We start from the raw sequence: 15,088 nt of genomic DNA, 5'->3' as shown, positions 1-15,088 counted from the left end.
TTTGATGAGCAGAATACCTTCATTGAAGGCCTTGATGGATTGTATAGTAAACTCTCCAAGCCGCGCTAGTGAGTAAAAGGTGCCTGTCAGGCACGCAAAAATGGCTGCATCAAGAGGTGCATCTAGTTGCAGATGATCCCGAATCTGAAGGATGGACACAATGGTGAACGGTTCTCTCTTTGCGCACTTGGAATGAACTGGGGCTTGTTTGGCTGCTCCGTCAAGCACCTGTCTTTAACTCGTGTTGTTGCATGTTCCAGGTTTGTCCATGAAGGATGTGCCAGGCGTGCACTGCATATACGTAATTGGCGAGTGTTTTTCCAGTGTATGAGCCAGTGCAGCTTGCTATGAAGGTAAGAATGGTGATATTGTCCACTGGACACCTCTGGAGTTCTGGGATGCTTCGAGTATTGCAGAAGACGTGGAAAACAAGTAAGCCTGCTCCATATGATTCCTTGGTTTCTTGGGCCCAAGAAGTGTTCATTACCGTAAGTACCCGTTGAAGGTCTTCATCTGTAATAGCAAGGATTTTTCCGTCTGCATTCCGTACAGATCAGCTGTGTACTGCGTACCAGAGTTTGAGCTGATCTCGCGCTAGACAGTGGGGAAGTGATTGGAATCAGTCCTGGCTTGTAAGGAAGGGGTTTATCAAGTGTATTGATGGGTACTAATGGCGCTGCAAAATGGGTGGGCTCTCTTTGCTTCTGTTGTGGAGTCTTCATTGAGGGAGTGACGTCTCATTGCGTTTGAATTAAGGATGCAGCAGATATGGTGGATAGCAGGTGCGCTGAAGACGGCAGAGAGCAGGATCGTTTGGGTGGTTCAGGATTGGGTGGATGGATCAAAGGGATCATAGATGAATTGGCAGAGTGGATGGGGAATGGGGAGGAGGGTGAGGAGAGATCCTTCATCAGCGTAAATCCCTCGTGAGGGGGGATTGGCTGGGTTGGCACTACTGGTGACATATGTTGGGTGGAAAGAGTGTGTAGATGAGAGGCCGTGTAAGAATTCAAATATTCGGCAGGATACTTGATTGACAGCTGTGTTGCGGCTGCGCCCATTTTTCCATCCCTCAATGACTCCCTGATTGTCACCATAGACTCGGAAGTGTCATTCCGGTTTATCCAAGGCAACAATGTATCGAACAAGAAGCTCGAAACTGATTGCTTCGGCCCAGCTGATGTCCTTCTGTCCTTTGAGGGTGGCCCACCCAGGATACAGCTTCCACGCCCTCCATTTGTCTCCAATGATGATTGTGATTCCAACGCCTGAGCTCGCATCTGAGAATGCTGCTGGGTTGTGCAAGGTGAGAGGCTTGGGAATGGTGTGGCCAAGGTAATCTGTAAGATGTCTGCCCACCAAAGCATGTCTTCTGCGAGGCCTTTAACTGGCCGATGAGGTAAGAAAGGATGCTTATGACAAACCCACAGCATAATCTCGAGGCTCGTGAGATACGCACAGCCTCGAGGATGAACCAAAGACACATTGAGAAGCTTGCCATGAAGTTTTTGTACATCAAGAAGAACATGTACAGTACTGATCCTGCCATTCTCGCACTGCTCTACTATACTTCACTTTTTTCTCAGTCTGAGAGATAGACCAGATTCCATGCAAGGTCCCATGTGAGGCCGATGTATGGGTTGCAATATGCAAAGTTAGTGTCTTTCTGAGCTTCCCATGGCATGTGGTGTAGTAGTAGAGGATCTGTTGATGTCGTTAAAGTTAAAAGTGAATAGTTTGTCTTCCGCTGACCATGGTGAGCTGTTTGATAGATCTGAGAATTGAGAATCGACAATCTTCATCGAATTGTTCTGTCATACCATCATCGAAAATGTGGCCTCCAAATCATACTCTGCCGCCTGTCGTGATGTTGACCTCTTTCAGTGATCTCCACATGCCAGTGTCGACTGTCATTTCGTTATATTGATCAAGGAACTCTCTCCAGATGCGAAAAAAAGAGATGGTCATCAACCCAACGTGACATTGGACCAATACCTTGCGATCTGAAAATATCGAGTCCTGCATCTGCAAGATGTCCATACACCCCAGCCAAGGGCGAAACCCCAAAACATGTACAAGTGTCGATGCAGAATGTGGAGTCAGATATTCAAACAATGGTGCCTGGCCATTGCGAGGGATGAAGGGGAATAGTGCAGTATGCTTTGGAGACGTCTCTTGTTGCGATTTGTGATCTGGGTGGCAACCAACTGATGAGAAGCGCGGTAGAGTGGAATGTTCCCCAGGTACTGGGAAAGTCATCTGGATTAATAGAAGAATTAATTGATGGATTAGGGAATGTGGTAGCTTCTGAGTGAGGGAATGAATAATCTTGTATGACGCAAAAGCACCCTGGTTTGCCAGGTTTAGGAATAATAGACAAGGGAGAAGATTGAAATGGATCAATGAAAATTTTGATTTCAGCAGCCATGCATGGGCCAATGTACCTTTGTTTTTGGATTTCGGAATTCATAATAGATTGGAATTCATTTTTATAGATAATGATAGATTCTTTGTTGGGAGGCGCTTGAGTGGTTGTAATGACAGGAAAGTTAAGATTAAAGCCTCGACAAAGGCCATTGGGAATAAGAGGATATCTATCAATGAGTCCAGCTTGCATAAGGCAAGTTTCCCATGTGTCAGGGTCATAGGGTGTGAGGGCTCTATGCCTTCTGCGCTCGAGGGCAAGTTTGCACTCCGTGAGAGGAGGCCGTACATCCTGAGCAGAAATGCTGGAGATTGTGCATTGTGTTTTTGCAACCGGAGACTCGTTGCCAGTCGCTGCAGACTGGTTGTGAGTCTCGCATGGTAAGGATCTTTCCAACTCGAGTGCAGAGAGTGTTGTGAGCATTGTCCCATGTCTTGGCCGCTTTGCACTCGACGATTTTGTGTGTGTGCCTTCCCAAGCAGACTGCGCAAGTGGAGAGGGGAGTTCCATTTGCGCTGCTTGGAAAATCCTGCCGATAGCACTTATATGAGTCTGGAGAGGGTGAGTGACGATGGTGTGATTGGTGTGGGGATGCGGAACGTCGACATGAGTCTCGAGTTGAACGCTGGTAGTCTCTGCTTCTGTGGTTGTGACTGGTGGATGCACTTGTGCTCGAGTTAATTCTCTGGTCCATCTGATAGGTCAGATTTGGTGCATGAAGGATGTGGCATGTGGCAGTTTGTGGCATGTGGCATAGTGTGGCATGTAGCATATGGGTGAGGCATGTAGCATGATGCGAAATGTTGTAGCAGAGGAAATGGAGCATGTTGTGAGAGTTCATAGCGTGAAAATTATGCGATCAGATCGATAGATATGTTAAAATTAATTGGAGAATGTTAGCATATGTTCAGTGTATCGAGTACGGGTTGCGAGCACTGACCTTGTAATCGTGCTGATTATCCTGTTTCTTACGCTCTTCGAGATAGATGTCGTTTCTCATGCGTTCCAGGAGTATCTCATTGATTCGAGACAAATCATAGGCTCCTGCGGCTGTCTTGACTGCCATATGCCAGCATTTGCGCTGTTCTGCTTGGTAGACGAGCAGAGACTTCTGTGCTAAGGGGTTGCGCATTGAATGAAAGTCATGGACTTGGAGGTTGCGCCAGAACTTTGCCATCATTGTGATACGATCATCTGGCCAAGAAGCATCTTCCATTGCCTTGATTATGTGTGGGCACACTTGACAGAAATCTTCAAAGGTGAGGTTCTGATCGTCGACCTGAGACCCATGCTGTGTCTCCTCCTGCTAGAGTAGCCATTACCATCGCATCTTCGTCGACCGAAGACTTGAGTTTCGCATCGTCGAGACCTGCATTGGTAAAATACCACAATTCGACATAGCCTCCTTTATCGAGCTTGCAAATGGCGTAAGCGGATGGGATAATGACAGGTTTCATAGGAACGTCAAGACTGGGAATGGAGGTGTACTTAAATTTGTTTTTCTTCCTATCCTCTTTGTGTGCAGCTTCATCTTCATCGATGTGGTCTTGGTCCTGTCTCTCTCGCTCTTCCTCATGGAGACGTTCTAAGTGCTGACAGTGCTCTGCATCTTCTTCTACTTGGTTCTGCCACTGGGCCTTGTCGGCGTTGTTACCCGTTAGCCATATATTCCTTAGTATTATGATGGCTTGGTCTTCATCAATGCTCTGATCGGTAAGTTATAACCGAGCGTCAGCGTAAACTTCTTCAGCGTAATCCGGACAGATACTCAGATTCGGGTCGCTGGATAGTCGAGGCATGTTTTTTAAGAGTACTTTTTTAAAAAGAGTTTATCGTTGTGTGAAAAGGAGGCGAAAGAACGAGTAAGACGACTAAGAGTCGACGAGTACTGAGAGTTTGCGTAGTGGTACGGAGCAAAGAAAAGATGTCCCAAAAAGGACATCTGCTGCATAGACGACATTCTATGTTCGTCCTCGTTCCTCGGACTCACTTAGAAAACAACCACTGATTGAAAGTCGTAGCAAACGAGTCCGGCAGATTTCCAAGTGCAATGAAATTGCTAACTCGATTGGGTCAGAGAACACCAGCTCTAAAAAACGGGGGTGTTCGGGTGTTAACGGTGTGTACAGGAAGTAAGTCGTACTCAGTGCTCTCAAACCTTCACATGCCTTACACTCATTACCTTCATGCAGGAAGCAAAAAAAGCCTAAGTCGTCACATACAGTTCCTTTCGCTTCCTTTCAATCGTACCATGCTCTTCAGTATCTTACTAATAATGTATCTATGAAAGTTTGCAATTACATTCACGCTCTAATATATTGTGTGTGTGGTCTCAAAAGCTTCGTATTGATGAGTACTAAGATTATCTGAAAATGAACATGACAATGAAAACATTGTCCTGAAAGTGCCCGCGCTAGTAGATACATAGTCCTCCCGGCGACCGAAGCACAGATATATCATAATGGGTAAGACTTAGAGACGGAGCAAAGGGAGATCAGCCAGATACATCGAGAGAAGGATGGATACATTACGGAAGTGCCCGCGCTAGTAGACACATAGTCCTCCCAGCGACCAAAGCACAGATACATCATGATTGGTAAGGCCTAGGGATGGAACAAAGGGAGATCAGCCAGATACATCGAGAGAAGGATGGATACATTACAGAAGTGCCCACGCTAGTAGATACATTATCCTCCCGGCAACCGAAGCACAGATACATCATGATTGGTAAGACCTAGGGACGGAGCAAATGAAGATCAGCTAGATACATCGAGAAGGATGGATACATTACCCTGGAAGTGCCCGTGCTAGCATGATCCACCAAACGGAATACATCAATATGGTAGGATAACAGTAACAGGTGACACGTGAGAAACCGATGTATCAGATACATGACCGAGAAGCGGAATGGAGGATCTCATAGATACATCCCTGCGATAGCTGAAAACACCAAGGTCATTCACCCCATTTTTGTACCCGATTTTTCTCGGTCATTACAGTATATTAGATGTATCCTTATGACAGTATGGACTCGTGCAAGAACGGTAGTATCGAACAGTGCGGGTATTGGGGGGGGCAGATCCTTCATGTTGAATTTCAAACGGCGACGAAATGGCACCCAGGACTGCGGGAAGTCATCCATCAGCATCGACTGAAAAGGAAACTGGTCATTTCATTGACCACTCTCCGAAATCGACCAGTCTTCCTACGGCAGAATACTTACGATTGTGACCAAGCCAACAGATTGCGAATGTTCAGTGGTTCCATACCTGCCGATGAACTTTGCTGGCAATATGCTGGCATGCAATCCATTCGGAAATAAATCCACCCAACTGTCATTCAAGAGCAAAATATAAAAGCCAGCCATCTTCCTACTATCGCCTTCAAAATTACCTGATCCACAAGTCACAAAGGATGCGTTTCGCCTCTCCAATTGTCTTCGCCATCATTACTGCCCTAGCATCATCAATCTCTGCAACCAGTGACACGGCTGGCCATCTTTGTATCCATACTTGCTACTCGGACATACAATGCGTTATTCCAGCATGCAATTATCATGGATGCGTGCGTATTAGCATTTTCCCGGAATTCAGAACCTGACTTACCTACAAACTATATGGCAGGCTTTCTTTTTTTGCATGGTGAGTCGTGTTTTTGCTCTCACATCGGTGCAATATGGCCGTTGACGCTGATGCGTGAGTTACTAGTGATCTGTAGCGTTTATTGACGCACATCAGGAAGCAATCGTTTCACCTACAGTTCTTTGTATATCGGAATTAGCGTGAGCATTTTGTGAAATATACTATCACCAGCCTGGAAACTACCCGAGGGTAGAACACTAAGGTTGAAGTCAGACAGAGGTAAATATGTATGTGTGCTTTTCGATACTCGTGCCACGAATATATGGCGTTCTAAATGAAGACCAGTTCATATCAGTGACATCTATTAGACAATAGGCTGTCCGATGAGGACGAAGACGACGAGAAGTAACATTTTCGTTCTATTAACATGCGCACTTGCATACAAATAGTCAGTCCTTACTTTCTATAGCTTCAGTGAATAAACTCCCCCTCACTCATTCTCTCATTGTCCGAATCATTCCCCGTCGAACTCAATAAGCAGCACTACAGTTGCATGGCTCTGGGAACATAGAGAATGCTTCATATTGACTTTAGTGCTGAGTGGGGGTGATTAAGGACGGTAGCAGTGTGTGACATTATTGGATACTTACCAGTGAACCAAGCCCGTAGGCTGTCTTTCGTAGACTCATCACACTTGTCCATCATGGAATAGAACAACTCGAAAGCTTCTCCATGTTTGCCGGCCATCAATAGTGTATGGCACAGTTGCTTATTTGCGGTTTCCCACAAGGACTTGAGATCCCACCCGAAGAGCTGCAAACAACGGAGTTGAGGACGAAAGTGATTTTCACTTAAATCGTATCAACGCACCTCGATAAATACCTCGTATTTGGTATGAATTGGTAATCCAAAAAAGAAAGAGCTAGCGTTGACGGCGGTAGTTAAGTGATCAATAGCACTAGCTATCTCCTGAAGCTGAATGGGAAATTTGACATTGGAGTTATAATCCCGCAGCGCAGTCCTGCCCAGTTTGACATGTAGATACGCCTAATGTACGAAGCGCAGAAAATTCATGTCAGCAGCCGAACCTCAGTAGCACTGTCAGAAAGCACAATACTTACTTCTACGATACGAGAAGGAATAGGATCGTTACAGGGTGTAGAAGCTAGCTCCCCGATGCGTTGCATCGCTTGATCGTGTTCATTTTCATTGAATAGTGCAATGATCTGAAAGCCATAAGAAAGCAAACATTGCGTAAAAAGGATGTGACCTGCCTTGATCAAGAAAATAAGATGATTCAAGGACGAATCTTTCTTCGCAAATGTAAACGCAATATCAAATGCAGCGGTTGATTCCTGAAACTGCCTTTTGCCGCAGAGGGCAATACCCTTGGAGATATAACCTGTCAGCGAGGGCTTGATGGTGATGGACTAAAGCACGATTAAAGTTAGGCTACTGAAGGGTCATCGTGGGTCAGTGTTTCTGACCTGATTTGCATCATGAAGCGCAGATTCCCAATCATATAATCGCGACATGAGAAAAGAACGATTGGCATAGGGGATATGCTTGTTAGGATCAGCATCTATCTCTTGCGTGAGGAGCTTCACAGCGTCCCTCGGCTTCCCGTCGAGACACGCACTACGAGCTGCCGTGTGTACAGCGAGAATCTACATACAGCTCCAATTACATCACGCCAATTAAGGATATACACGTACATTTAGTTCAGCGTCTCGAGCCTTTCAAAAGATGTGAGATGAAATAGCGGGGGAACAGATAAATAAGGGCGAGCTTACCTGTTGTAGTTCCTGTACGTCCTCCTGCAAAGCATCACAAGGTACTTTTCCACTGTGAGATCATGCTATCATTGCCTCCACTGAGGACATGCTTGCTATCGAGTGTGAAGGTGACGCAGAATACTTGGTCGGAGTGCTTGAATATGGCAATAGTCTGCCGATCCAAAAGCTTCCAAAGGCGGACGTCTTTGTCAAAAGATGAGGAGGCGACAAGAGTGCCAGCAGTGTTAATGGCGATGTCGCTGATGCAGGCACTGTGGCCCTTCCAGGGATCACCGACCTGTGGCCAGGTGTGTGTATCCCACTCCAATATATTGGGACTAACTTGTAAGCCCGCTGAAAGAAGCCGTCTCTCATCCGGCGTCCATTGTAATACACCATTGGCAGCACCTTCGATTGCTGCATGAGCCTTGAAAGTTGTGATGCATTTTCTCGTGCTTGGATTCCATATCTGAATATCATGAGTCGTCGCGATGGCAAGATGTTCACCAGACGGCGAATAGCGAAGCCAGTAAACAGCTGATCGAGTATACGGGGCTATGCAGCAAGTGATGGGATATCCCTGAAGTTGCCAATTTTCTGTCCCCCAGAGCTTCGTCATTTCGTCGCATGAACCAGTTGCTAGTATCTTGTTATCCGGAGAAAAATCCAAACCGGAAAATGTCCCCGAGTGAGCGTCAAGAGTTCGGGTATGAACTCCAGTGTCTCCGTGCCAGACCATCAACCTTCCATCACCGCAGCTACTCACAATAAATTGGCCATCTCGTGATACCGCTAGGTTATCTATTGCTTCGGTATGCCCTTCCAACTTCTTCAACAAAACCCCGTTTGTCAGGTCCCATAAACGAAGAGTCTTGTCATGCGAGCCCGTCACCATACGTCGTCCATCGGGCAAGACTGCAACTACAGATATACTTGTCTTCGTGGTCTTTGAACGTCTGAACTGGGGAGTCCTTTCTGGACCGTCCGGTGCAAGCAGCGGGCCTGCTCAGCCGGTTGTATTCTACTAGAGGTTAATAGTGTTGGGCACTGCAATCAAGGTAGACTTGTTGAAGAAATGTACCTTCCGTCGTGCAAGACTGCAACTACAGCTACCTTGCCTTCGTGATCTTTGAACGTCTGAACGGGGGAGTCCTTTCTGAACAGTCTGGTGCGAGCAGGGAGCCGCTTAACCCGTGGCATTCTACCGGAGGTTGATGGTGTTGAGCACTGCAATCAAGGTGGACTTGTTGAAGAAATGTACAAGGGACAGGAACGGACAGCCAAAATTTTCTCTACCAGTTCCGCGTCCTCGGTGAAGACTCCGCGGTTCTGCCGGTTCTCATACCCTTGAAGCAAGGTCAGCGCCTAATCGCTTAAGTACCGAGTTAGTTGGCAGTAGGCCATCTTCTACCACAAGGTGGGCCCTAGTACCCAAGCAGGAGTCATGCTTGAGAAGGCGGTAAATTCCGAGACAATCAACTGGCATGTGGTTCGCGATTGACAGCCTGGTGGTACCCTTGAACGTGGATGACTGCAAGCAATGTTTTACATGCTAGCTGTGAAACGAACTAAATGTATTTAGTAACAATTCTACCCTTGTAAGTGGTATGTCAGGGTCCTGAATTTACTTTGAGAGCGCACTAGCGATATCCCAACAAAGCTCGAAGTTGAAGACAAAAGTGTTCCGATTTCCATGTCTAAGAGGTATTCTGGGTATAACTCAAGCAAACAGGTTGGTAACAGTAGCACATGCTGCACGATAGACTTCCTCGACCGCTGCCGTGCTATCGATCTATACATCGAGGACTGAGCGCCAGAGCAAGACGGATATAAACCTTTACCTACCTCTGCAACCTTGTTAAGTGCCCTGTAATGTTCTATCACGGGCATAGTTTGCTCGTTGTACGTGCCTAATCTCATTGTAAGTTGAGGAAAACAAGAGCAGGTATCACATACGGAAACGCTTTCTAATAGTTTCGACGTTGTCATCTTCTCGTCCACTGGTTTTCGCGCGCTCCAGCAAGCGTTGAAGCATCACGTCTTCCGACGTATTGAAGAAGATGACCAGTGAAGCAAGACATACCTAGACCCTGAAATCAATATCATGGTAAAGTGAGCAACGTCCTCCCGCACCGTTTCATCGAATCCAATAGCCTGATCAATCTTCCGAGGGAAGCCATCGATCAAGAATCGACCCTTACCATCCGCCCACCCGGACCCCGTCTTTTTCTTCAGCTCTTCGGTCATAGCATTCTCGAGAAGCTTCATGGTGACATGGGATGGGACAATATTACCCTCTCGAATGTATGTTCGGATCATTTCACCATATTGAGACCCTTCTCGGTTTTGTTCTTCACGTAAAAGGTCTCCAGCTAGGTCCGATATTCACATCAGCCGTGATAAACAGATAACAAGGTCTAACCAGATAGATGGCAAAAGCCAAACGCGTCAACGAGCTTGCTACATTGCGTGCCTTTCCCTATGACACTTATCAGACCACCGTATGGGCGACGATTGGTTTCTGAGTGGGAACTTGCCAGCTCCGGGCCCGCCCAGGACATAAATAACAGTGACCTTCTTGGCGTCAAAAACGGGCGAAGACGTGGATTCTGCCATGTCAGTTTGGTTTGGTTTGAGGTTACTGATCTCGGTGTCGGGGAGGAATAAGAGGGTTGTCGTGTTGTCTAGGCTGCTTCGATGCCGGATAAGCTGTCTCTCGACGTTTGACGATGTAGTAGAAGACGCCGAATGAAGCCAAAGATAAACCGAGAAAGAGAAAAGGATTGGGGCCCTTGCGTGTTGACGACGGCTCCTTATAACGCATGTCCCAACTCGAAGCCGCCTTAGGCTCAAAGTTGTTTGTGAAAGTAATGACATTTGATAATCATGCAATTTTTTTACTCCGCCGTGCTTGCCTTCTGCTCTACACACTCATGGGATTGGTCCAGGAAGATTCTCAGGCGAATTTACCTCAAAGTTACGTTGAATAGTAATAACCATCCATATTGCACGAGGAATAAACGACTGATCTTCCAACTATCAATTCCTGGAGTGCAGTAACACTAGAAATATCACTACCACGTCGACGAGGGAACTGTTAACTCTTGCTTTCCTCACAGAGCTCTTCGTAGGAACGTTCATAGGCCTCCACGCCTCATGTTCCTTCTCTAAACCCAGCTACGATGTCTCATGTTGGCCCATCTGGTCTGCCCTACCTCTACACGACGTTCGAAACGAAACAGACGGACCTCGCAGTCAAGGGCAGGCGATATTGGCAAGAGTGCCATCGAGCAACGCAGTATACTGGTAGGAGGTTACTCTCTTTCTCATATCCGACCCTGACAGCATGAAGTAGTCCACTTATTATTAAAAATAATATCTCGAGGCTTGTTATTTACAAAGTCTCTTCGCATCATTGAGTCATTTCGCAAGAGCGTGTATGAAATGCAGCACCCGTTTATCTCACCCTCTAGGCGAGTTGTTGTACATCACGTTAGCTAGTGGGGCGAAGGCTTTGTGAAGCATATTTTACGTCACTAAATGTAGGCATTAACCAGTGACCTAGTTGGAGTCTTGATTGCTACCTTCTGCTGGCATCGACAGAACTGACCAACTGAATCACAGTAGTTTCACTTTTTGAAGCTAGAATTCTGTCTTGCATGAGGCGACAAACTGGAACTTTGTGAGGATAAAATCAAAAGTTCCGCTATATACTAAGGGATATACCATCCAGAGTCCAAGACATATCCTCTATCATCTAATACTAATAGTGAACCTGCTAGCTCCCGTCTATATATCCTAAGCCAGCAGCACTCATCGCGCCGACCAAGCGCCATCCAACCGGTCAAGCACTCCCTGAACCTCGCGAACAGCAGCTTTACGTTCCGCTCGAGCCTCAGGCCAATCCGATCCCGCCAGATGCATAGCATCAAGACGCAACAACGACTGCAGAAGAAGTTCGGATAAGCGCGTGTGATCCGACGAAGTGGGTTTCGATGAAATGGGCATAGGATGAGAAGGGGTTGAATGAGGAGCTTGCGCAGTGGAGCTAAATGACTGCGTTGGTGCACTTCCTGATGTGGGTGTTGGGGATGACACGGTTGTGGTCGCGGAAGGAGTAAGAGCGTTGACCAATGCGTCGACGTCTGGTACCAGTGTTGTCCGTACACGATCGAGCTCCGTCCAGATAGCAGTGATAGTGCTTTGTTCTGTTGGAGGCTCTTTCACTTTAGGTTGTGGCCTAGATGGCGGTGCAGGCGTCGGTGCTGATGGAAGTGAATGACCGCCGATCAGCGCAATAGTAGAGTTCTCGCGTATTTTATAAGCTGTCACTGAAAAAATATCAAGTTGAGGCACCATGCTGAAAACACACATGGCTCTACATACGTGGCGCGGAATCATCCTTCATCACAGCTCCAGCGTGAATGAGCTTGAAGGATCCGAGAGGAAGGTGGGTATATTCTGCTAGGTCTGCTCTCAGTTTTCCGAGCTTAGTCTCCGGAGGAGGCAGTGGAAAATGCAGGGTCTCCCGGTCCCATTTAACATGAATCATTACAGAGAACGGGTGTTTGGACTGGCGAAAAAGTGTGCCGCGGAAAAAAGTGTACGCCGCGCGAAGAAACAGCACGAAGCTGATGATGACTGCGGAATGTGAGTACGATCAGACAATACACCATTAGACAAGCAATCACCTTGGTGGAGTGACGACAGCTTGAAACCTTCGGCTCAAGCCGATATGATCTGAACACAAGATACTTCAAAGTACTCGAAAGAGTGACGTGACGCCCTTGGATGCTAACACGACCAAACAACCGGTCCCATTAATTGCAAGTCAAAACTAAAGCTACATGCCCACGAAGAAAAACAATATAATGGCCCACTATGGTCTACTACAAATCCCAAAAAATAGTGGGCAACGTCAACATCGAAAAGGGGATTAGGGTATATCAACGACCAGCGCCAATGCGCAAGTGTGAGTGATAATACATATGAGCAAAAAGAATGTTGGGTAAAGAAAGCGATGGAGGTATGCGTTGAGTATCTATGTGGAGAAAGCGCGGTGTCAAACGAGAAATGCAGATAGGTGCATGAAACAATGGCTAATGCGAATGAACAATACCTGCTTATCTCCCTCCCCGATCCCGCCATTCGATCGCCTTTGCTACCCAACTCACCATATCAACGTTACGATATCTATCAGTCTGCATCCATGGATGTGCAAGCAACTCCTTGTAAGTGGCTCGCCCGTCTGCATTCTTAATGAGGCACTGTCGAACCCAGTCACGCGCTTCTGGAGACCATCTTTGCTTTCCCTTGCGCGTGAAGCTGGACTGTCCTGGCGATGCATCATTATCCTGAGTTTGAACCTCGATTTCTTCGTCTTCTGGCAGTCCAGGTGCTTCGCCGTCCACGATGGCACTTAGTTGTGCAAATACATTCTCGTAAGTTTCCGGAGGGTATGGGTATCTATCGATTGATCAGTTCTGCGCCAAAAATACAATCGACTAGGGCACACCTTCCTCGTGCAATTTCAACGATCGACAAGCCCAGGGACCATACATCCGCGCTGACCGTGTATGAAGTGAAGGCATCTTCCATATTAGATCCAGATGGTGAAGAACCCTTAATTCTCTCGGGCTGCGGAAGCACACGATCAACGGAGTTCAGCGCTAATCGGAGGCAGGAACCTACAGCCATGTAACTTTGACAACCGACATTGGTCTTCGCAATGCTCTTCTCCAGCTGTCCGCTAACACCGAAATCGCAAAGCTTCACTTCGCCCTTGCGATTCACAAGGACGTTCGTAGGTTTGACGTCCCGGTGCATAACCCCAAGTTCAGTTTTGAGGAATTCTAATCCATGCGTCATGGACGACGCAATGCGGCAGAGATGCTCATCGGCAAGTGGTGGAGGGCTAGACGTCCATGCAGAGCCCGGACTGGAAGATAAACTTGGCGGTAGAGAAACATTACCATTCGGAAAGCAACACAAAGAAGCCAGCGAGCCACCATCCATGTACTCCATGCAGTAGTACACGCACGATTCCACGAAGAAGGCACCATAGAATTCCACAATGTATGAGCTTACAGCGCGGTGCAGGATGTCCAACTCCATCAATATTCCATTGAGTTTAGTGGAGTCTAGCTCGAGACGGATTTCCTGAAAGCAGCGATTAGATAAGGGAGATCAAAAACGTGTCAGGGGCTGAACCTTCATAGCCATTTCGACCTTTGTTGGGAGATGCAGAACCTTCTTGACTGTCCCATAGTTACCGCGGCCGAGTTCCTGCTCGAGAACGAGCTGTTCCATATTTATAGTATAAGATGATCCATTGGAAAAATCGACACCGGAAGCATGGAGAACGGCTTTCCCTGCGAAGTTGAGGCGTCCCGAAGGATCACTAAAAAGAGGTAAGAAGTTGTATGTAGCTCCTGATAGCGGAAAAGAGAGATACGAACACGATCCTGTTGAAATTTGCAAACGGACTATCAAAGGATGAGGGTCCTCTTCTGGCTTCAGCTAGCGATGGACGCCCTGCTCCCAGCCCTGCACCAATGGCACCGCCTCCCGTTTCAGGGTTCATGTCGGATAATCTAAATTCTGGCCTATTGCGTCTACCCGCAGCAGGAGCACCGCCACCGCGTCCGCGAGCATGTATGGGCGACGAGCTTGATGAAGCGGGAGATGAGAAAGAAGGTTGAAGAATTGGATGATTCGGTTCGTTTATGGAAGCACGTTGCGCGTGTGCTGCGGAATCGATAGCCGAACCGGGTGACGCAGCTGATCCGCGTTTCATCAGCTGAACAAGGTAGGTCAGACTCAGCAATAAAAAAATTCGGTCAAGTCAAGAATCAACAGCAAAATACATACTGCTGTCATTTTTGCTTGCAATGAAGGGGGTATTGGAGCATTTCCGCCTCTGTTTGCGAGTAGACCACTTAAAGTGTTACGGGGCGCACCACCTGAAGGGGGTGGTGGACGTGGTGCTGGTCTCTGCGAGGATACAGGAACTGGAGCTCTAGGAGCATTATAAGAAGAAACGTCGTCCTGAGCGGACACAGAGTCTGGCTGCATCGAAAGTCAGTTGTGGGTGTTGAGGTGGAGGGACGGCGATAATCGAAATTTCCATATATACTCTATCGCTTTTGAGTGAGGTCACACGTCACACTAAACTCATGCTGCGGTATGCCATCATGCGCATCATTGACCCATTCGACATGCATTTCGGCTTTGACCTCCTCCTTGATGTCATACCAGGTAAATTAACTTGGCCTCATGGCGACACAGCATAAGGAACAGCCTTGCCT

The 15,088-nt window shown here is 47.2% G+C and overlaps 6 protein-coding genes across 6 annotated transcripts; 1 reads left to right on the top strand and 5 right to left on the bottom strand.

The window, feature by feature from the left end:
- Positions 1-3,332: 3,332 nt before the first annotated feature.
- EDB93DRAFT_1270814 (uncharacterized protein) lies at positions 3,333-4,336 on the bottom strand (the record flags this gene model as incomplete). The annotated part of the gene is made up of 3 exons (XM_041454327.1): positions 4,168-4,336; positions 3,748-4,131; positions 3,333-3,644 (listed from the first exon to the last, which is right to left on the bottom strand). Exons 1-3 carry the CDS (start codon positions 4,222-4,224, stop codon positions 3,333-3,335), a joined length of 753 nt encoding a protein of 250 aa, XP_041309651.1. The 5' UTR covers positions 4,225-4,336.
- A 1,465-nt stretch (positions 4,337-5,801) lies between these two features.
- Positions 5,802-6,180, top strand: EDB93DRAFT_1134840 (uncharacterized protein; the record flags this gene model as incomplete). Its single annotated transcript, XM_041449091.1, has 2 exons — positions 5,802-5,989; positions 6,043-6,180. Coding segments are annotated over 2 exons (213 nt in total), but the record flags the coding sequence as incomplete, so codon positions are not given.
- Positions 6,181-6,445: 265 nt separating this feature from the next.
- On the bottom strand, positions 6,446-7,823 carry EDB93DRAFT_1134838 (uncharacterized protein; the record flags this gene model as incomplete). The annotated part of the gene is made up of 8 exons (XM_041449090.1): positions 6,446-6,602; positions 6,657-6,819; positions 6,877-7,053; positions 7,128-7,232; positions 7,281-7,436; positions 7,494-7,673; positions 7,722-7,742; positions 7,800-7,823. Coding segments are annotated over 8 exons (843 nt in total), but the record flags the coding sequence as incomplete, so codon positions are not given.
- A 1,678-nt stretch (positions 7,824-9,501) lies between these two features.
- On the bottom strand, positions 9,502-10,397 carry EDB93DRAFT_1081864 (UMP-CMP kinase; the record flags this gene model as incomplete). Its single annotated transcript, XM_041445655.1, has 6 exons — positions 9,502-9,573; positions 9,627-9,691; positions 9,738-9,864; positions 9,915-10,153; positions 10,204-10,268; positions 10,315-10,397. 6 exons carry the CDS (start codon positions 10,395-10,397, stop codon positions 9,502-9,504), a joined length of 651 nt encoding a protein of 216 aa, XP_041309648.1.
- A 993-nt stretch (positions 10,398-11,390) lies between these two features.
- Positions 11,391-12,567, bottom strand: EDB93DRAFT_1134832 (uncharacterized protein). Its single transcript, XM_041449089.1, has 3 exons — positions 12,473-12,567; positions 12,168-12,422; positions 11,391-12,112 (listed from the first exon to the last, which is right to left on the bottom strand). The coding sequence occupies exons 2-3, from the start codon at positions 12,331-12,333 to the stop codon at positions 11,595-11,597; spliced, it is 684 nt and encodes a 227-aa protein (XP_041309647.1). The 5' UTR covers positions 12,334-12,422; positions 12,473-12,567; the 3' UTR covers positions 11,391-11,594.
- Positions 12,568-14,969, bottom strand: EDB93DRAFT_1134829 (kinase-like protein). The gene is made up of 5 exons (XM_041449088.1): positions 14,240-14,969; positions 13,992-14,181; positions 13,473-13,940; positions 13,297-13,418; positions 12,568-13,247 (listed from the first exon to the last, which is right to left on the bottom strand). The coding sequence occupies exons 1-5, from the start codon at positions 14,575-14,577 to the stop codon at positions 12,905-12,907; spliced, it is 1,461 nt and encodes a 486-aa protein (XP_041309646.1). The 5' UTR covers positions 14,578-14,969; the 3' UTR covers positions 12,568-12,904.
- Between the last annotated feature and the right edge of the window lie 119 nt (positions 14,970-15,088).

This window comes from Suillus bovinus (genome assembly GCF_016758785.1).
Source record: "Suillus bovinus strain UH-Sbo-P2 chromosome Unknown EDB93scaffold_15, whole genome shotgun sequence".
NCBI classification, from domain to species: Eukaryota; Fungi; Basidiomycota; class Agaricomycetes; order Boletales; family Suillaceae; genus Suillus; species Suillus bovinus.
Note: the sequence above shows the minus strand (reverse complement) of the source record. Positions and strands in the feature narration are given on the sequence as shown.